The sequence below is a fragment of the Triplophysa rosa genome, linkage group LG15 (genome assembly GCF_024868665.1).
Source record: "Triplophysa rosa linkage group LG15, Trosa_1v2, whole genome shotgun sequence".
NCBI classification, from domain to species: domain Eukaryota; kingdom Metazoa; phylum Chordata; class Actinopteri; order Cypriniformes; family Nemacheilidae; genus Triplophysa; species Triplophysa rosa.
In genome coordinates, this window is record NC_079904.1 from 14,077,321 (window position 1) to 14,100,403 (window position 23,083).

The 23,083-nt window shown below is 38.6% G+C and overlaps 2 protein-coding genes across 3 annotated transcripts in view; one reads left to right on the top strand and one right to left on the bottom strand.

Annotated features, from left to right (window-relative positions):
• brf1b (BRF1 RNA polymerase III transcription initiation factor subunit b) overlaps positions 1-7,353 on the bottom strand; it is a 70,459-nt gene extending 63,106 nt beyond the window's left edge. For both annotated transcript variants that reach the window (XM_057352794.1, XM_057352793.1), the window contains exons 1-2: positions 7,158-7,353; positions 6,382-6,582 (exon numbers count right to left, since the gene is read on the bottom strand). In XM_057352794.1, coding sequence (XP_057208777.1) covers positions 6,382-6,562 — 181 coding nt within the window. In that variant the 5' untranslated portion in view covers positions 6,563-6,582; positions 7,158-7,353. The remainder of the gene's footprint in view (positions 1-6,381; positions 6,583-7,157) is intronic.
• Positions 7,354-7,625: 272 nt separating this feature from the next.
• xrcc3 (X-ray repair complementing defective repair in Chinese hamster cells 3) lies at positions 7,626-10,452 on the top strand. Its single transcript, XM_057353211.1, has 7 exons — positions 7,626-7,974; positions 8,056-8,193; positions 8,274-8,486; positions 8,612-8,766; positions 8,847-9,059; positions 9,193-9,239; positions 9,835-10,452. The coding sequence occupies exons 1-7, from the start codon at positions 7,920-7,922 to the stop codon at positions 10,076-10,078; spliced, it is 1,065 nt and encodes a 354-aa protein (XP_057209194.1). The 5' UTR covers positions 7,626-7,919; the 3' UTR covers positions 10,079-10,452.
• Positions 10,453-23,083: the final 12,631 nt, after the last annotated feature.

Here is a 23,083-nt window from a genome sequence, read left to right on the forward strand (position 1 = left end):
GGAAAGGAGAGTAAATACTCTCTCTCAGAGACTTGCACACTGCCTGTGGACTGGTCAGCAAAAGAGGTCATCTGTGCAGAAAATTATGTGGAGGTGAGTTGTTGGGTGGTTGATGTTACCTTTGCTCAGGGAGTCGGCCAATGTAATCCGTTTTTTATGGAGTAGGTAACAGTTGCAAAAGACACACCTTGCACATCTGAGACTGCCAAAGAAAACTGGGTAGCTGCTCTTGCTTTGGTAAGAAATCCTTGTAAATAATGTGTAAACCTAACCTATGAACTTTTCATTGTTGATATCATCGCTCCTCTCATAGGCACGAAGATCTGCCATTTCTGAATGGCAAGTAATGTTCCTGAATAGTGACAACATGGCATCTATGTCTATCTCTGATGCCAGGCGAATGGGTTACATGGTGGATTCCACGCCAAATAGGGTGGTCTTTCGCGCCGCCTACAATCAGCCACATTCAACAATTACACAGGCAGGTGAAACTGGAGTTAACGTGTACAGGTTATATAACGATCTAGGCTTTCTTAAAGTGATAGTTCACGCAAAAATTAAAACAATCTGTCATCATTTACTCGTCCTCTTGTCATTTCAAACCTGTATGACTGACTTTCTTCCGCAGAACACAAAAGAAGATATTTTGAAGAATGTTGGTAACCAAAAACCGTTGGTCCCCAGTGACTTCTACTGTATGGTCACAAAACCAATGCAAGTTCATGGGGACCTATGGGGTTTTTTTAACCAACATTGTTCAAAATATCTTCTTTTGTGTTCTGCAGAAGCAAGAAAGCCATGCAGTTTTAAATATCAGGAGGGAGAGTAAATGATGACAGAATTTTCAGTTTGGGGTGAACTATTCCATTAACCAGTTATATTTTCTCAGATTGATGGCATTGATGCGGAGGTCATTCACATGGCAGTGTTTTTCCGGCAGAAATGGGCTGTAGTGATGCTCGACACATCTGCTGCATGTACAATAGGTAACGCATTTGAATATGGCTGATATTACAGGATTGCTTACTTTTGGTTTGGCTGATTTTTTTATTATTTCTATTTATATATATATATACATATATTTTTTTAACATAATTTATGACACAAAAGACATTTTGACTATTTCTCCGTGGTTTTGTGTCCATACAATGGAAGTCAATGGGGTTCAATGTTGTTTGGTTATCAACATTCTTCAAAATATATTCTACTGTGTTCTGCAGAAGAAAGAAAGGCATACAGGTTTGAAATGACATCCGCAAGAGTAAATGATGGATGAATCAAATGTTTCCTTTAATGTGATCTCACTCTTGCAATCTTGAAAATCTATTTACATAAATGGTAAATGGATCTTTACCAATCCATTTACCAGGCCCTAGCTCTCTTGATGGAGCGAGCTTACACTGGAGAACCCCTAAACTCATAAGCCCGCTGGTGCAGGACCGTTCTGGGTTTATAAGCAAGAACATTGAGCTAGGTGTAGAGGCCCAGCTCTTGGATGAAGCCACCTGGAGCGCCATGGGTTATATCCTGGCAGAAGATGGGAATGTGGTGTATGCATCAGTTCCGTTTGCTGCACCAGGAGGCTACAGAAGGGTATGTATTAAACTACTAATGTACGTTTCTTAAATGTCTCATATTTAGATCATTTTTCTTTTGTTGCAGAGCTTGGTGGAAAATAACACATATAAAGAAAGAAATCAACATATTTTCTCTCACATGTTTACGGATGGTACTGAAATGGAGACCAGACATCGCCAGCAACGGGTTTTGGAGACGCCACTAGTTTCACGGATACCTTATAGATGGTATAAATGTTTTTTACATCCAGTTACTCAATACGTTTAATATCCCAACATTTTGAACCTTCATTCTGAGGTTAATTTTTGCTTACAGAAACATTGACTCACGAAGAAGTGTTCGCTGTGTATCTGGGTCATTTTGCTCCAGATGTGCAGCTCATTGGAGTCAAGCTCAATGAAAACTATTTGGAAGTAACAGATGCCATTCAGCAGCATTACTTTATTACAAAGCTACCCTACATTAATGGGACCCACGGCATCATCATCAAAGTCCCTTTTGAAGATCAAGCTGTAAACGGAGTGGTGGTGAGATGTTCTTTAACTTATCCTGCCCACAATATTGGATGAGATGGAAACTGTATTTAACTTTATAATTGGCAGCCAATATTCTGTATTTCTTTTTTATTTAAAGAGACAGTTCACCAAAATATAAAAAAGTTGTCATGTCTGGCTTTCAGTATTTGGGTGAATGCGTTCTTCAATACTCTCTGGAGATAACCTATATACCCTGAACATCATAGGACACAACAACACATTTTACCACCATGTCTCTGTCGTAGCACACGTTCATGATGCATGTACGTCCTTACCTGACTCGGCAGCTTAAACTCATTGCATGAGTGTGATTAAGAGAATAGTGATGGTGTTTCCTTCTAATTCAGTCTCTCCAGACATTACTGCTGTATGCACAGCACAAAGCATCATATTCGTAATGAATCATCCGACGCGAGCAGGCCTTTGGGAGGTCTGTGTGGGACAACAAACTCTCACGACTGACTTATCCAGACTGGGAGGATACATACTGAAGAACGACAGCCACAGTATGAGTCTGGAGGCCCCGCTCTTCACATCAGGCTACTTTTATGAGGCAAAGTATTTGAAACTCATGATGTTTATAATGTCTTAATTCAAAAGTAGTCTTGCATTAAAACAATGTTTTGGACAAGTTTAAGAATCAAATGGCCTTTTTTTATCTAGTAAGAAAAAAATCAACAAAAAATAAGCTTCAGTTGCCCAGACTGACTTCTGTTAAAGAAATAGTTCACACAAAAATGAAAATTGTCATCATTTACTCGCCCATAAGTTGTTATACTCTTGTGTATATTTAGAAGAATGTTTGAAACAATAAAAGTTCTGGGGCACTATTGACTTCCATAGTGAGAACAACTTCTATGGTAGTCAAGGGTGACCCAGAACTGTTAATTTTTCAAACATTCTTTAAAATATATTTTTGTGTTAAGCAGAACAAAGAATTTTATACAGTTTTGAAACCACTAGATTGTGAGTAAATGACGGAATTACATTTTTTTGGTTAACTAAAAGTGATAACTGACAGAATTCCAGACATGTTATCAGTAGATTTTCCATTGTATTGAACTGGGAATTTTTCTTTTTCTAATTTACTTTTTTCAGAATGTAACACTGCGAAACTTTGTTGGCATATTTGAGCTTCTTATAAGAGACTCAAAGACTCTGGAGATTCACAGCCGAACAGCGAAGCGCTGTTTCTTTCAGATTTATGAACTAACCCGTAAGACGCTAGAAAACTTGACCAGCTTTACTGCCACTCAGCTAAAACGCTGCAAGAGATCTAATACTTCTGTTGTTCTAGTATGTTCACCAGATGGAATGATGACTGTGGTGGCAAACACTACAAAAACCTGGCCAACAGTAAAACCAAGCAGCACAACTCTTCTAGACAGAAGATGCAAACCTAAGTCGACGGATGAGACAAGAGTCATGTTTACGTTTGGTGTGACTACATGTGGGGCTAGATTAATGGTAAACGCATTCATTGACCTAAGGATTTAAAGGAACAGTTCACCCAAAAATTAAAATGCTGTCTTCATTTACTTACTCAAGTTGTTTCAAACCTGTATACATTTTTTTGTTCTGATGAACACAAAGCTATTTGGAAGAATATGCTTGTAGCCAAACAGCATTTGGCCACCATTGACTACCATAGTAGGAAAATTGCTTCATAAATTTCTTTGCCCTTTTGTTCACAAAAGAAGATATTTTGAAGAATGTAGGAAAGCAAACAGTTCTGGGGCACTTTTGACTACCATTGTAATTTTTCCTACTATATGGTAGTTTATGGTGGCCAAGAACTGTTTGGTTACAAGCATTCTTCCTTATATCTTTCTCTGTGTTCATCAAAACAAAGAAATTTATATGCAGATTTGGATAAACATGAGGGTGAGTAAATGATGATGGAATTTTTACTTTTGTGCGAACCGTCTCATTGTTTCTTCTATGTAAAATGCTAAGTATGCATATCTGTTGCATATGGATGTGTAGGTGGGTGATGCCTACATTGCATATGAAAACGAGATTGTTTCAGAACGAGGTGCCATAACTGACCAGGGATCTGCCATTACACGAGAATCAAAATTCCGGTTTTTGTCTTTATCATTGGTAAACCGTGAACAATGCCTTTCCGTAGTGGCAACAAATGGCCTGTCAGTATCTCAAATACATGACATTGAAATTAAACAAAGGTGTTTAAAATTGACTTCCTCTTTTCACCTCTTTGCTTTTTTCTATAAATGTTGCAGACTCACTGTGAGATGCTTTTATCCACTGAACTCAGTTTTTACATCAAGGCTTTTTGAGGAAACTGGCTTTGGCACACAAGTTACAGACGCCACAGGTATAGTTAAAGATATGCAGATATCTTCTATATCCAATGGTATCTTTTATTTATGGTTCTTTCTTTGACTTGAAAGGACCACAAAAAAACCTTATCAGCTCGGACACAGCCTCTGTGTTTAAGCCTAACCCGTGGCCAGACAAGCCCAGCAGAAGCTGTGCTGTAACCGATAAGCACAACACATAACTTTTGCAGAGAGGAGATCCCCACGCTGCTTATTACTCGGCAAATCAAGGCAGAAAGACACCAGAACACAGTTACCATGGGAACGATATTTCAAATCAGCACAGACGTACTTCACAACCCGAGAAATCTGGTCCGCAGACCGCAAAAAATTACTTTTATGAAGGGTTGTTTAAAAACTACCAATCTTCTCTTGTTGACATCCCACAAGAATCTTCTCCTGAGAAATGGAGTGGATCTCAGGAGAATTTAGTGATGACTGGTGATGACAATCGTTCCAATGACTTCTACAAGACGTCAAAAAATGCACAGAGCATCACGGATGACTTTCCTGATTTCTTACAGTCGCCCATACCACAGCCTTCGATTACCAGTAATCCAGCAGACTACCATCTAAATGGCAATAAAGTGAGTGACCGACTTGACTTAAAACAACACATGGACCGTTACACTGCTAAAAGCAGTTTTCAACATTCCCTGGATATGAATGCCTCGTTTAACAATAATCTGTCTGAAGCTTCCTCACATGTGGATCACACAAATAAGACCCAAAATGCTGCAGCTATTGGCAATAACGAAAATATTTTCAACAAACGTACAGCAGGCTTAACCGACCAGGGCCAAAAACAATTGGGGAGATATATTTTTCTCACATTCAACATCCATCGTGAGCAATTTGAAAGCCATGAAAGCAGTGCTAAGCCATTTAAAGAGAGTGAAGTTGTAAATGGACTTCAAGTGCATCGTGCAGGAACGCATAACAACTACAACTTTATGTATGAAGACACTGACTACAGTGCCAAAAAATTATCTAAGATTTTACAAAGGCAAGAGGAAAACAAAGATCGTCACTTTCTTCGATTTAAAAATAAGCCTGTCATATAAAAATCATCTAAAAACCTGAGACGGACTTTCTTCGAAGGTGAAGGCACAAGCCGTTATGGTCCCAGTGTCCATGATGGAATCCTAAGAGGTATTTATTCCGCTATTTGATATTTAAACAAGTTTTCTAACGGAACAAGCCGAAAGCATTGACATTCTGTTCTATATTTTCCTTCCCTACAGGATGACCGTGGTGGCTTCAAAAAAAATGCTTTACTGTTAATAAAATTGTTTTAACAGATTGTACACTTTACTTCTCTTTATTTGACTGCTTTTATAGACTGGCTTAGTAAAATAATTTTTTCTGGAATGCTCACAATATATTTTAGCCCTATGAATGCACTTAATCGCTGCACAGATATGTGATCTTCGTAAACACAATTGTTTACAAGTACGTAGTACTACATACTATCTGTATGTTGAGAGGAGAGTGTAAATAAGTAAGTAAAGCTTGTGTAAGTGAGTTCTATGGTCATTTTTTATGAAAAAAGCAGTAATATGTGTGCTAAATGCTTTGTAATATGCACTTTTTCTATACTGTCTATTCTGTAAAGCTGCTTTGTAAAAATGCTAAATTCTGTAAAGCATAGCGATACGTTTGTTCTGAATTCTGCATAGGATTGTTATAATATAACCTGTATACCTAATTCATCTGTATTTATGCTTTTGATAAACAGATTTATATTTATCCATTATTTTAAAATAACTAATTACGTGTAGTAGTAGTAGTAGTAGTAGTCTCACCTAAGATAAAATTGTCCCCCAAAAAAAGAATCACACACTGACATGTCTACACTTCCAACAGTCCAACAGAGGAAAAAATAGGTTCCCCAGGTCCCACCAAGTTAAGTGAACAGCTCTTACCATCTGCCGACACAAACTGTCCGACAGCTGAAGACACCCCTCCGCTGTTTTCCACAAACTGGACTTCAGATACAATGATGTTATCCTCCAGAACCGAGCCACAGGCCGTGCAGACAGCACTCCCTCGAGCTGGGTCAGTGTCAATGTCCGATCCACCACAGTTTTTACACCGACGACTCATACTGGTAGGAGGATTCAGACCTGATGAGCACACAACATAGACTGCATTACTGAACAAGAATCAGACAACATTGCGAACGTGAATTTATTATTTCATACAACGACACCGAAAACACAACATAAAACTGTGACAACATTTGGCCTGTGGTAAACTCAAGCGACGTCTATTGCGAGTCTTGAACTCGGGTCGCTTGATTCCTGCCCACAGCACGTAATACCGCTCTGCTACGCAGCATCACGGAAGTGCTAAACAAAGCTCGCTATAGCCATATTGCAAGGTTGTTCATCGTTGTTTTATACATCACTATATTTTCAGATTTTAATTGAATCGATTTCCTAGTCGTGTAGAACTTAAATGTATGTTTATAGTATCCAAAAAAAACCTGGCTAGGCTAATATGTTCATATGGTTTTGATATGTACACACATGCTACAAAATGAAAAGCTAGCTTGCATAAACCGGCATAATATAAGTTACCAATAAACCTTACACTTCTTAACCCAGCTGTGTGTATTTTATAGCTTATTCATTATTTTGTGCTCAGACGCGTATAAATGTAAGACATTTAGAATAACCTTTAATAGCAAACCACTCACCAGTCAAAGGAAGTAACGTTAAAGACTTGAATAAAGATTAAACACTTTACAGCAGTATCCTCCAATCCAATTTATTGATTTTTTAATGTTTAAAATTGCAAGCAAAATTCCTCGATGAGCAACATATTGTATATCGTACGTTAAGGTAAAATATTTCGTTCGATACAACACAATACTGTTTTGACTACAACTGGAAGACTTTGGCGCAACGTTACGGGTTGTTCCAAAACTTTCTATATAGGGGTGTCCAAAATGCCACACTGCAGTTTTTAGACAATATGAACAATAGTTATGGTTAATTTGTGCTTTTGATTATATTAGAGGTAGTCATAATAAACAGTATCTTATTATCATCATCATCATTATATTTAATCAATTTAGTAAGACGTTGAAAAAATTCACCCCTCTTTTGATATATACTGAGGCAGCCGCGGACCACTCGGTCTTAAAGCGCGAGCATATGAAGCCTGAAAAAAGTGTTGATTGCACTATTGCTTTCTTTCTCCTATTCATTTGTTAAAATTATGTTTTATTCGTTTTATCTGTAATCTAGTATCTGTCGTTAATGAATAACCAAAAATAGATTTGTTGATGGATCGGAATTAAGACTTTGATTTTGACAGCGTTTATGACATTTGACCAGGAAGCAAATGCTGCATAGTACAAAATGTGTGCAGATAGTTTTTGTGGGTTAATATATTTAACTTTATTAGGCAATGTTACAGTGTTTAGAGCTTTTTAAATGGAGCTCTGTGAGAGGTGATGGATTGGGAACACCTTGACCTGAATCCAAGGATTATTGCTGCTGTTAAAAAAGGTTGACATGAAATCCTTATCCATGCTTGAGTTGAAATCGCTTATTGATAAATTTGTTGTTTAAGTTTGCCTTATTGTTTAGCAAATTTTAGATCCGCAAAGGACATCCTCTGTGTTTCGGGTCCAGATCTGCAGAGGTTGACGCATTTGTCAAAGTCTGACGTTCAGCGATTACACTGTGCCGTCGCAGCTGCTGTTCGCAAGTCCCCCGCTGTTACAGGTGGGCTTCGTTTTACAACTTCTTAAAAGAATACAAATATAAAAACTAAACGCAATAATAATCATTTAATGCTTTCCCAGCTTTACAGTTAATGAAGGGGGAATGTCCTGCTTTAGAGGCCGGACACAGGCTTTCTTTTGCCTGTCCCGTTCTGGACAGACTGATGCGTGGTGGTCTGCCCTTGCGAGGCATAACAGAGCTGGCAGGCGAAAGTGCTGCAGGGAAAACTCAGTTTTGTTTGCAGCTTTGCTTGTCTGTCCAGTATCCACAAGAAAACGGGGGGCTGAGCTCAGGTAAAGTGAACATTTGGAATGTTTCATGTTGTCAGGAAAGCCTCGAGAGTTAATGTCTGATCTTGAATTTACTGTTGTAAGCATATTATTCTGTAATATAACTATTTTATATGGCATGTTGACAGGAGCGGTCTATATTTGCACTGAGGATTCCTTTCCTATCAAACGACTAAGGCAACTGATTACCCAGCAGCCTCGGCTTAGACCAGATCTGCCATCATCTCTGATCAGCAGCATTCGCTTTAGTGACAACATCTACATTGAGCACACAGCAGACTTGGTGAGACCTGTGACCATTCCTCTTATTAAAACATAAAACGGCATAAAGGATGTAATGTTGGTTAATACGTATATTTACAGGAGTCTCTGCAGGCATGTGTGTCTCAGCGAGTGCCCGTGCTGCTCAAGAGAGGTCTGGTCAGGCTGGTGGTGGTGGACTCAGTGGCTGCTCTCTTCCGTAGTGAGTTTCAGGCAGATGAGGCTATAAAGCGGTCACGCCACCTGCTGACTTTTTCCAGTACCCTCCACCGCTTGAGTCATTGCTATGGTGCACCTGTACTGTGTGTCAACCAGGTCAGATGGGGCAACGTATATTAAATTCCCACAGCATCTCTATATTATACGGCATGATCTGCTTACATTATAGATTTTTATCATTTGTATTGAAAAAGCTTAAGGTATACTGTATGCTGTTTCTCTGTGACAGGTCACAGATGTTGTGGATGGCCCAAATCCTGGAAGGTGTGATTATGGGTAAGTGTGCTTCTTTTAGTTTTGACAAAAGATTCCACAACTGACAGATATATTAAACCATAAAACAACACTGGACATATGCTTTTAAACCATATGCAAGGAGTTCCCATCAATTTGGGGCTTTTATTGGCCCCTTTTTCATTATTTGGTCCATCTCATCAATTTCAAAAACACAAATAAAAACAAAATGAATTCTAATAAAATTAATATGTGGGCACCATGGATTTTTCCCACATAACTCTAATTAGACATGTCTTCGGATCAAAATGTTTTAAGATCATAAAAACTAAGTGTCAAGTGAGCCTAATCTTTTGAACAGCAGTGTAAGTATATAGTATATATAAAGTTATTTCTATTTAACATTACATTTATTTGATTGGATTTTCTTTATAAAAGTAATCTATTTGTTTTTATTAATGATAAAAATGCTGGCATGTAATAAATTAAGGAGATTAGACAATCTATTTAAGTTTCCTGTGCTATATGCAGGCCATCTATGATTCTATAAGCTGAACTGTATAAACGCAACCAAACAGATATTGTCATTGATATTTTATGTTATGAAGCACTCAAATATGTCTGTTATCATACACAGGTTGGTGGAGAGTAAGGTGCTTCCAGCATTGGGCATTGCATGGGCCAACCAGGTGATGGTGAGACTCATGCTCAGGAGACTGGAGGGCTGCGTTGAGTCAGATGAACGAAGCAGTGCTGTTCGAAAACTAGAGGTAGTGTTTGCTCCACACCTCCCTCGAGCAGACTGCCTGTGTGGGGTTTGGGAAGAAGGAGTCAGAGGGATTCCTGATGATGGCTTGACACTGCAACCACAGAGCTGTTAGTGATGAATCATTGACACAACTAAATGGAGCTAATGATGAGTTTACCAGAAATATGGGAGTCAACAGTTGCTAATGGACATGTTTGTTAATGGAGATTTAATGGTTTTGTTCGAATGGACAAGACTTTGTAAAGAATGGCTAGATTTTTTTAGCATTATAAACATAAGTTGCTTATAACTTGCATTAAGTGCAGAGGATTTTGTAAAAAAAAATATTATCAAACATTTTTTATTCACAATTTTTTTAAGTTTTTATTATGCTCTTTATACACAGAATAAACCATTTTCATTTGCTTTATTGTTACTGTTTTTATATCAGAAAAAGCACACTATCGCCACCTCACTACTGTTTTGAAGAGTGCTGTATTCTTTCGTAATTTTATAAAACGTGAAAAATATTTTTTTGTAAAGTCAATACATTAGTTGAAAAATCTCTAAATACCATCTTCTCTTGGTTTTACATGTGTACAAGACTTTTTTCCGCTACATGGCACGGTTTGAGTGTGCCGCCGTGCTCCACCCCCATTGTGTGGCATAAAGGGTTAGTTTCATTTTTGTACAGAAAACTAAAGTGGAAATGGCACACATTTGATAAAACTTCTCTATTTTACTGATATTGAAGCTTTAAACCCATAGTCACCAGCAGAGGGTGTTGACATCCAACAAAACTCAGTATGTGCTTGCCACACTTTGTATTTGGACCCTCCTAACAGATTTTATTCACAATCTGTCCCATCACAAAAGTGAGGAGAGGCATGTAAGATGTCACATTACTGTACACATTAGTTTGTTTTATTCTGTGAGTTGGAATGTAAGATGCCCATGAAATATATTAAGGGGTAGGGTCCAAAACAAAACCTCTACACATGAAAATATAACCAGGCAAAAATTCCTGGCGTTGAATAAACCCCTAAGCGTTTGAGTAGGACTATAATCCTGTGAAGCTACTTAACACACACACACACACACAATTCAAGTACACTTATTAGTGAGGGTCTAACTGGTCACTTTATCAACTTAGGTGTTGGCACACATACACAAAATATAATATACTGTACGCACCCAAATGCTGCGCGCAACATCGCTCCCATTTAACTTGTCCTGTCGCCATGGCAACGATCACATGGGTTATGTGTCCCAGTTTGACCACCCCCCCCACCATCACCAAGAGAAGCACCCTCTCTATCTATCCATCCATTACAATCTCAGCTCAACCCCCCCACTCCTCCTGCCACACGCACACACATTCTGCTTCTTCCCCTCAGCTGTTTACCGCTGTGCTGATGAAAACCTTGTTACGTAAGCCCCGGTCTAAACACTCTACACAGACAGGCTTTCAGAATACATGCACAACCGCCCACATTCTGCCACCATATTCAAAACCACCCTCTGGCTCTAAGAGGTCCTTATATTCCAGTATGCGCACATCAAGCGGTCTTAACCTTGACTCTGATTTGTCAGGCGGGCGTCTGTTAGTATGCAGCCCACGTCTATTCGTCTCAGCCAGAGAAACAGAGAGAGCAAGGCAAAGACTGCAGGCTTATCCATAAGCTCTCTCTTTCACACACACAGCCGACTTGGGAATGAGAAGGAAGATAAAAATGGATTGCTGTGTTAAGACCCGATGAAAAATGTAGAGCGAGTGTATTTGAAAATAGGACCCAAAAATGACCCTAGATCGAAAATAGGACCCAAAAAGCCAAACTATTAGCTGTGTATGGATTTTGACTGTCTGCTGCCTTTCACATTTCACAGCCGTGTGAATATTGTGATACAATATTCAAGCAAACACATAAACACTATATAAGCTACAATATATGATATAAAATATTCAAACAATATATGAGCATGTGAGATGTGATGTCATCTTTAGAGCCTTTCCTCTAACATTGGGAGGCCACCTCCTGAATTCTTGGAGCCTATTTGTGCAACAACAACAAAAGTCACAGAATGGCGCATATATGATGAATATGAAATATGAATGGCTATAAAAAAGGCAGCCTGTGGTTGGTTGCTAAGACAACCAGGAGTAGTCCCGCCCCACTGGTCCACAGCTGTGTCGCCAGTTCTCTCTCAAGGGGGTCTTAACTCTATCCGCCATGGAATCTGAAACATCCAGCTCAAATATCATACAGCCTATGTATTTTTGTGAAAATATTCATATAATTTAAGCAATTCAATTAACAAGTGATTATTGATAATGCCCAATTTAAGTTAAGAGGTATGTCATAAAAGCAAAAGTATTGGTGCATTAGGGAAAAAACAGTAAACAAAACAATGCATGGTTTATAAAGAAATAGATTGAATGATTGCCTTACATACATTGAAATAAAAATAATCTGTAGGAGAGAGAATGACATTGTTCATAGTATAAAAGGAGTATGACATCATCTGTCATCTGTAGTGATGCAGAAGGGCGCAATATCAGTGTTTCACCACAGGGGGAGCATTGAGTTTGAGAGAGTACAAGCATGGTTCATGCTAAATATTGTTTTATAAAACCGTCAGTTCTGGTCCTTGATTTTGATTGGTTGAGCTGAGTTCTAACACCACACAGGACGCCACTGGCACGAAGCGACATTAGAAATGCATTAGAACCCATTCAAATTAAAAATTTTGTCCACACTGGATGTGGCGCGTCGCGTCCGGTGTAGACGTGGTGTTAGCCGTTACAAAACACCCCGATTTATAACTTCTGACATAGCCTAAATATCACGGAATCATGGAATAACCGTTTTATAAAAGCAATAAGACCCATGAAGCAGTAGGTTACAAGTGTATTTTATTACATTTTATTTTAGGCGCTTCGCGTCGTGCCCTAATGCCCTTAGCTGTTATAAAATGCACTTTAACCCACTGCTTCTTGGGGCTTATTGCTTTAGTATTTTTTTTCAAGTTGTTGAGTAGCGTCTTTACAGTGTTGGAACACGAGTGAATTAAGTTATTCAAGCCTTTTTATACAGTATGACTGGAATGGAAAATTACACTGATTCCAAGAGTTCCAAGAATTCAAAGCTTTTCCGGTCTGTAGTGTTAGTCACAACATTCAAAAGTGCGGAGTACAGTCTTTTAAAAAAAATTGTGCTTTTACAAACTGAACCAGAACCAGCTTTCTTAATTTGTATTTCAGCTTTAATACCAACAAAACTGGTTTCAGATCAGTACAGAAAAGCAATCCATGGCATGTCACAGCGAACAGGCATGGGAAGAAGTGACTAGGGGTATTGTCCACTTTCAGATGAAACGGTTGGAGATCAACAGTAGTTTTATTCAGCTCGGCCAGAAAAGCAGGCTGGGTTGAGTCATTATGCAGATTTTGTCAAACGGGAGGGCTTTGCACTCTATACCCCCCCCCCAAACACACACACATAAATATACACAGACACAGAGAACTAGGTCACGTTTGTCATGGATGCAAAGTAAGATCATTCTATATACAGCATTTTTTTAGTCCACAAAGTTTTTCTATCTAAATAGTTTGGCGTAAATGTTTTCTTCTTTGTCATAGGCTGAGATAGCCTAACCCTGCTCAGGCTTAATAAGTCAGACAACCTTAGTCAACGTCTCCAAGATGTTTAAGGAAGAATCCGTAATGAGACTGCGGTATTGTGCTGAGGAAGCCATCTTCATGGTAACAGAAAGCCAAGCTGGATGAACACACATTATAAGGATCAGTTGGAGGAAATTGTGACATTATACAGAGAAGGTCTGTTGGTGTGAGAGTGTGCCATAAATAAAACGGATCAACTTCAAAATATCTTATGTTGTTAGTTAATGATGATTGTAAATGACTTTCAAATAATCAAGAAAGAAAAGAACAGAAAAAAAACTAAAAACGACTCTACAGGACAAAACAAAAGGTAATCTTTAAGTATATTTCAGAACAGTTCCTGTTTTTAGCAATGCCTGCACTGTCCTAGACTGACCCCCCTGTTCCCAATAGCGTTACGTAATCCTCCAAAACATACCAATTTTGCATTTTCATTAGACTCACATATCAAAGCGGGATTAGGTGGGAGAGGTGCCAGCGATCTTGACATGAAAACATGTGGAGGCACCCTGAGGAGACAGTCTGAAGAAGTAAATTGTGTTGCATCATAAAAAATATTCAATGGTTTTGGGCAGATGTATAATGTAATTAAAGGGCTCGGAGGGGTTCACAAAGTAAAAGGTCGGTGATCTTAGCATAAGATATGCACTAGGGTGCCATAAAGTAAACTAGGATGATTGATGTGGTGTGTGCGGCAAAATGACAAAATGAGGGATTCTTATATAATTCATGTTTTTTTTCCTTCTATCATTCTATCCTTTATATTTTTGCTATATGGCTCTGTACAACCTGCAATGGACTGTCCATCTCTGGGTGTTTCCTGTCTACAAACCGAGATATTGGATAGGACAAGCAGAGGACAGGACATACAGAGGACAAGCGGATATGGAAAATGGATAGATGGATAGATGGATGGCTCTGTCCAGTTCTATGAAGACTGATGAACTGATCTCTCTCTATGTTGCCTGAAGAGTATATCATGTTTCATGAAAGCTAAAGTGTGACATTTTTGTACCACCAACCTGATCTCATGGGAATTCGTAACTATTTTACAAGGTGGCTAACTGGTATGAAGTCGTACGTTGTGAATCATACGATTACAGTGAGAAAAGCAATACTGAAGCTCCACCCCTATACCCCTAAACCTAACGTTACTGGCGTGGAGGCAAATCGTTCCGACAATGTACGAAAGAGGTTGTACGAATACATGCAAATTTGCCTAAATTTGCCAACTCATAGTTACGTTTTTGCCATGTGTTGTTACCACTGTTATTGCAATAAACAACAAAAATCGATTTTTTTATTGGTCGGGCATACAGGTACTCCCTCCTCAAACTCAGTGCAATCTCACTGTGTTGGGGTGCTCAAACAGAGTAATGTTTTAATAGCACTGTAAAAAAATTCATATTCTAGCAGCTGGGTTGCCAGAAAATGTAAAATATTGTTTTTTGTAAAGTAAAAATACATGTTTTTTTTTAACGTTATTTGTGTAATTGTAAATGTACAGTTTATTTCTGTCATATACCATTTTTAGCCACATTTTAAAAAATACATTTCTGTAAAATGAATCCATAAAATTCCCAAAATTGCAGGTTTTTTACAGTGTACAGGACCAGAGTTTGGGAATTTTGTTATTGAAAATCATAAACGTAGAATTAATTTTGAAATCTATATTAAATATTAAATTTAAGATGATTGTCATATCTCATTCGTAGACATTTCCTGTTTTAAGCATGAATTTACTTAAAGGAGCAATGTGGAGATTTTAGCGGCATCTAGCGGTGAGTTTGCAAATTGCAACCAGCGGCTCACTCCTCCCCTCCCCGTCCCTTTCGAAGCACTTCGGCGGCTCTGATATGACTAATATGTCGTCACGTTTTAGTTTTTTTGCCGAAGTGCATAACAAATTTACGAAACGTACTCTGTAGAGCAGTTTGTCTGTTTAGGGCTACTGTAGAAACAACATAGCGAATTCCATGTATGGGGACCCGCGGTGTATGTCCTGTAGATAATAGCCCATTCTAAGGTAATAAAAACATAACACTTCAAAGCTCTTTATACACATCTGAACACATAGTTAGCAATATATTATATTGCATTTTTGTCAACAGATCCTTCAAAAAATTACAACTGGACATTTCCAAAAAACGGTATCTTAGGTCGTTTTGCTCCTCAAGTAAATGTATCCCAGTTTAAGAATGTTAAGATATTTGGACTAGAAAACAAGACATAAATACTATGTAAGAAATTATGTTCTTATTGCAATATTGCTTTTATTTCCCATCCTTTGTATTTCTTATTCTTATCCACTTTGTCCTTCTGTTCCTTAAAGATAATGCCTTCTGTACTAAATGACCCTGGGATAGAGCACAAAAATCTGCAGAGATACATCAGAGACCATCTGTGAGGTCTGTGTGTGTGTGTGTGTGTGTGTGTGCGTAAGCGTGCGTGCGTGCGTACGTGCGTGTGTGTGTGTTTGTTGAAGGTTATACTGTACCTAGAGGATGAGGTGCTGTCAAGCAGCAAGGCCCAGCTGGAGCTCTTTTCACATGGTTCCCTCGCTGTTGTTCTGAATATTAACACAGCTGTGATTACCTACACTGTTTTACAATAATAACATCACTCTTGCTCTGGTGATATTGCTTAAATATTTCCTGTTTGATCTCTGTTTTGGCGATTCGACACTACACTTCCTGTCATTACATAACTGTGATTCTTAATGCCACCTGCCATGCAAGAAAGATTTAGTGGTGGAGTAAAGCAAAAGCGATTCACTGACCTTTGCATGCTAGGTGCGGTTAACCCAGTCTCCACGATCAGACGGTCATTCGGGCTTATCTGCGTAAGAGCTTGTCTTAACTCCTCAAATAGAACGACAATCTGCCAAACAAACCGCAAATGTGACTTTTAACCAGATGTTTACAAGTGGTTGCAATAAACGTAGACAATAAATGTCGATTTTTTTCTAGTCTGTTGTGTTAATTGGACCCAGCTTTGAAACAGACAGGGTAACCATGCGTTAGTCAGCCGTTCTGGCTGTAATCAATACCTGTCTGGATAGTGATGACAGTGTACCAGTCAAACATTGTCACGGCTCATTGAGCAAATGCCGAATGAAGGTTACTCTAGACTAGAGGAGTGTGATGGTTTTGTCACTTGCTGTGGGATGTATATGGCAGGTAATAGATGGATGTGAATACAATTCTTACCGGTTTAATTGTTGCTCCTATTTTACACAGATTTATATGATTTCTGAAGTCATTTGTAGCACATACGTTCAGGCGCATTATATCAGAATACTGAGAAACACAATCGTAATAAAACCTCATATTTACTATTAATAAAAACCTTCCTTTATTTTACAACACCTGTTCTTCAGTTCACATCTGTCAGTGTATTCATGCGTGAGGAGGGGTATCAAAAAAACTGTTAGGAGAAAAGAAAAGGAAATCCTTTGTGTCTGGAGTGAGAGCCACAGGGGGAATGAAACAGTCTGCACATCCAGAAACCATCTAATATCCAAGAACACAGCAGTCCGACACAGTATAAACTACTAGTTTGTATTAAAACTAACTACATTATTTATTGGGTCGTTTAAATGTAGCTTTAAAGATGTCCGATTGTAATAGCAAGCTACATTTTTTTAAATAGCTTCCCCATCAATGTACATCAGATCCTACATTTGTTAACCAAACCATGAGTTATTATACCGTACTTTTGTTTTCAGTTTAGTTTTAAAATTGTTTTAATGATCTTTTACATTTTTAGCCTTCATGTTCATTTTAGTTTCATTTTTAGCTATGTTGATGCATTTTTTTATTTCTGCTGTATACGTTTCATTTTTTATTTCAGTGTTAGTTTGATTGTAAGTGACACTATTATTAACACACATTTGAAGAAGCACACACAGATTTTATTGGCCTAACGTGGTGTTAATGCACAAATAGTCATAGTCGTCTCCTTGAAATTCTTTAAAGCGTTGATTTTTAGAATTAATAAGAAATCGGTGCAACACATTCAGAGAGAGACGGACAGGAAAAGACTGAACTGAACAGAACATAAACAGGAAGAGTTTGCGATCACATCACATGTCCGATGAGGGGGATAAACGACTGACCTCTTATATTATACAACTGTGCCTAATTCATTGTGGTGCCCAAGTACTGTATGTGTGACACCACAGAACACAACAGTGTCAAACACTCTGTTATAACATACTAAAGATAATATACAGTAGATGTTCTAACAGGGTTTTAAAAAAATGTTCAGGCTATAATTTAACAGAACTAAGCCAGATCTTAGCAAGTATATATTTCTGATAAAACAGAGCATGGGGCTCAGCCGCTGATGTTTGCGCAGTCTAGTAACACCTCTGTCTGCCTGTGTGTGTGTGTGTGTGTGTGTGTGTGCGTGCGTGCGTGCGTGCGTGCGTGCGTGCGTGCGTGCGTGCGTGCGTGTGTGTGTGTGTGTGTGGAAAGGTGTTTGGAGGAGAACTGTGATTCTATGTACGGACCCCTGAGACTGATAGACACAGAACAGATGGGGACAGAGGGGCTGGTAGAGGGAGCCCAGCGGGACTGGCCCGCGCAAACTCAACATAGAAGCTCATGAGGCCCTTCTCCTCTGTAACCTCTATACACACTGTCCATCGTCCACAAGTGCTAAATATTCTCCTCACACTTCTCTGGTGAAGGTCTGAGAAGAGATTTACTATCAGCAACTACCAGTGCAGTAATGAGAAATACTGCATGGCTGTGTACACAGTGATGGCTTATGGGCTATAAGTGATCTCTTCACGAGGAAGATAAAAGGCTCTTTTAGTGTGATAAGGATGTGATGTGTCCCAACTGTGACCACCAGAGCATTCAAAGCAAAGTGCACACTTGAATATTTTATTTATATTTATTTCATAAACAATGCTCAAATGTAAGTTTGCTTCTAAATCATGTGAGAGACTGGATCAAATCAATTGACTGATATAAATATACAACTGTGGCAAATATTAAGAGACCATTCCTAATTTTCATTTCAAATCACCATTTCTAGATGTATTGTGGCCATTCCAGTCCAGTGTCTGTTGAATTTCAATAAAATCAAACCTCAGGAGTGATAAAGTCATCCAACAGCAATGTGAAAGATTGACAGCATGACCAAAAACACGACAACTTTTATTTAAATCCAAGTTATCGCATACATTTTTTTGTACTTTTCCTAAATAATAAATACAAATATTACTGTTGCATTATATTTGGTGAGCTTTGCTCATCAATATAATAACGTTAGCTAAAACCGCTACACAATCCAATTATATGTTTTTGAAAACAAGATAAAAACATTGACAAGAAAAGTGATTTTGCAGCTTCAAGGAAAACATTATAAGCAAATGGCTAATAATCCGTGGTAAATCTAAAGTCGCATATAAGCTAAAAATAATAATGATTCTTGAAGAAGCATTGCTGTCTGGTGCATCCTGGTGTTATTGATTTAAGACAAATGTCATGCCAAACAGATAACCCACCCACTGCCAGCCCATCTGTGCACGCAACCGTAGACTCCGTATTAAAGCAGCATGAATGTGATTTTTATACAGTACATACATCAACCATCTGTCCATCATATACAACCCATTTCCATCTGCTTTCAGCACTCTAACATGAGTGATGCACAGATCACGTTCCATGTTATTCAACATCCATTTTCCATGTGCAAAAAAACTAGCCGATGTCTTAAAACGATGCGTCATATCCCACTGTACAATTAAATGACGTTGTTTTCTCTGTTCTCTCAGCAGGCTTCAAACTTAAATGTGCTGTGAAGCTATTTCTGGCATGTCTTTGTAACGTGAATCACAGATGACTCTTTAATATGTCCTGTCACTAAGCCGTTTCCAGGAAGCTTTCTGAATCTGGAGGAAGGACAGGTGTCGGCTCTTTTCTAGCAAGAAAAACATACTTTTAAATATTTTTTAATTATACAGCGTACTGTACGGTGTGATGTTAACATATTAATCTTTGCTTTTAAGCAGAAAGTACAAAATACTGAATTATTCTTGTTTTATAAAATGCATACAATTTAATTATATTACACTTACTCATAAATAATGTGATGTTTTTTTACAACGACATGATTCAAGTCATACAAACTGAACAAAGTGCACCGTCACCTTCTATCAGACACCCGCCCAACGGCGAGGCACATTTGTGTCTGTACTCCCCCCACCACTCTGTTCCAAAAACAGCTTATGGATTACAATGAAAGCTGCTGTACACTGTGATGCAAACCCATCGTGCCAAAACACAGTATGTCTCAAAATCGAAATGATCCAAATTGCAGGCCTTCATAATGGTGAAAGTGACAATTACGTCATTCTGCAAGCATCTTAAATACATGCAAATTGCATATACAGTATGTTCTGTTGTGTGATTGTGTGTGTGTTCACTGATGGAGCGAGTAAGGCTTTATGTAAGAGTAATCTTACATAATCTTACATCTTACTCTTACTCTTAAGAGTAAGAGTAAGAGGATATGGCAAGGAGAGAGGGCGTAATGAGGTGTAACAGACCAATGTGTGCAGCGCAGACGACTCAATCTGCTTTACTCTCTTCGTGATGCTGTGTCAGGTATCAAAGTGACCAACAGCAAGTGTGTTGGATGGATAAGCCATGATGTCTGACTGAGAGGTTTTAATGTCTGTGTTTGTGTGTGTAGGAGAAAAGGGAAGAGAGAAGTGCGTGTAAAAGTGAGAGTGACAGTGTGCCATTGCATTTGATCTTACCCTGTGACATCTCAGTTTAAAGGTGCTGTGTGTCATTTTTTCAAAAGAAACCCCAACAGGTTGATCAGGAACCAGAGGCGGAGCGGAGAATAAATAAAAAACGATTGATCTATCATTCAGGTTTAATGATGATCGGATGTTAACATTGCCAAGACAGGAAGTTCCTCTCGGGAGTGGACAAGGAAGTGAAAAAGGTAGTGGAACTGAGGTCATGTGTCAATAGATAAACAAATGAAAGGAACTAAGCCAATAATCCATTTATTTTCAGACTCTTCATTTTATTACTGCCACATGAGATTTATTTTTCTAATGGTATACTGCTTTCTATTAGGGTTATCAAATTACATAGATTCCACTAACACTCCCTCTGTCTGCCATTGGTCGGCAAAAAGATGACCACACCCACAAACTAACACCATTAGTTGAGCTAATATTGCCGTTTACACTCTTTGTTGTATGCCACGCTTATAGATATCTCTGTATATCACATTGGAATAGTAGGAAGTACTTACACATAAAATGTGACATGAAGCTTGACTATATAGCCTGGTAACAATGTAACTCAAGATGTCTTTGAATAAAACTACTACTGAACATAACGGTTTGCTTTGTAATTACCGCAACAACCAATGTCAAAGACTCTGTCGTTCCTCTCATCTTGTTAGTAATGTTGTTACATGAGGACAATTAGATCTTGGACCAGGACACAATACAACTGATCATTTTGTTTAACTAATAAATTCTTTGCTACCCGGAAAACGCCCTCCCTCCATTAAACAGTCAATAAATCAATGTCTCCGACAAAGACTCAAAAGGAAATGTGATGCTGGAAATAACTTGCAGGAGTCTTGATGAGAGACTGTGACATATCCGTTAGAAATAATAACTATTTTTTTCTATTATACAGATGTGACATCAGTGCAGAGCTATTTTTACTGCAGACCTACAGTAGCTATTTAAAGACCACTGTTATTGATCATTTCTGAATACTATCTTGTGCCATTTAATTATGTCAGTAAAATCACAAGAGATTTGTTAGTAAAAGTACCTCAGGATGAAATTGCTTTGGAGTGATTGGTAGATGAGCAGTGGGCGGAGGGCAGCTCGAGGACTATGACAGTAAGCTGTTCAGCAAATACAGGCAGTGTAATATTTAATCTGTCTCCTGGCATTCTGTCATATTGTGTTTGCCAAATAAATCCGGTTCTACCAACATAATCTCATGGCCCTTCGTAACTATTTTACATTTTTGCGAACTGGTGAATAATTTGTAAAAATGTGTCATATTTGTACAATCTACTTTGGCCCCACGTCCATTTACGGAAGTCGTGCCACTAGGCGGCCATGTTTGCAACGCCTCAAGGCAGCAATTTCAGTCATAACAAGACCACACTTGAATGGTTGAATGGGGAAAGACTAATATTTCTAAAATTGCTGTCAAAAATCACAATTAACATTACATTTAATTTTATTCATTTGGTAGACGCTTTTATCCAAAGCGACTTACAAGTAAGAGAGCATATAAACATTTTGTCAACACACTAAACAGTACCGTTAGTTTACAAAAACAGTACCGTTAGTTATTAAATAGCACATTGCCGATTGATAATTAAACTCGACATCAACTGTACCATAACTTTTGTTTCCCAAGCTTAAATTTCACCATTTCGAGGTTAGCTTCAGCTACTGCACACATGCATACAAGTGCCTCACAAAAGCCCTGCCCCAGGGAATCGTCAGTCTTTATGGATTGACGATTGGCTCTTTTTACTGGAAGGCGGGACTTTCTTTGCTAGAGCGGCCATTTTGAGCATTGCAATCCCTCACCATTCATAGTATTGGCAGTCCCGCACCTTCTTAATATCTATTATCTTTGTAACGCCACAGTGACGGTTGTGATAAGGAGTGAGGTTATGGGTGAACCTTCATGCTTGCTTTTCTTCTAATAATTCAACATTTTTATATGATTTATATAGAAGAAATTCATATGAAATCGCCACCCTGTAAAATGGTTGTTTTTGTGTGAGGATCAAGTTGGGTCTAGATTGGACTTTTAATGTCAAAGACAGACAAGGAAAGAAGGCATGTAAAAGTCACTGGCCTGTGACAATTATAAGATGATTATGTAAATTTACAAATTATTTGATAAAAACATACCAACTTTCACTTCCTCTGAAATGACTTCTTTGCAGGGTGATGTTACATAGAATGTGCAGGTTGTCAAACCGCTATTTAGGCACTGACTTAGCAAATATAATCAACTCCCAACAAATAAAATGAAGCCCCACCCCACACATAGTTCTGTTACGGAGGCAAACAGGCTGCAGACAACATTTAAAGTTGATTTTAAATGACAGCTAGCCCGAAAGACTTACGATCTGAGAAAATTAACCATCTTTAACTGCAGGAAGAGCTAAGAATTAAAACAACCCGCACGTTGCGTGAAGTCCTCGCAGCAGAACACAATCTGTCTGGTGTTGAAAGCTGGAAGATGAGAGATGATGCTGGTGTGGGACCTGCTTCCTGCGTTTTCAGAGGCTGCGAAATCCTGAATTGCGGTGATGGAGACACGGAGCTTGTTGCCGCGGTAACAGGGCAGCTTTTGAAAAGAGGACTGACAGCTTACTCAATGCAGGCATAGCCATGGGCTGCAGGTCGCCTTGCAACGGGCCCTAAAGTGG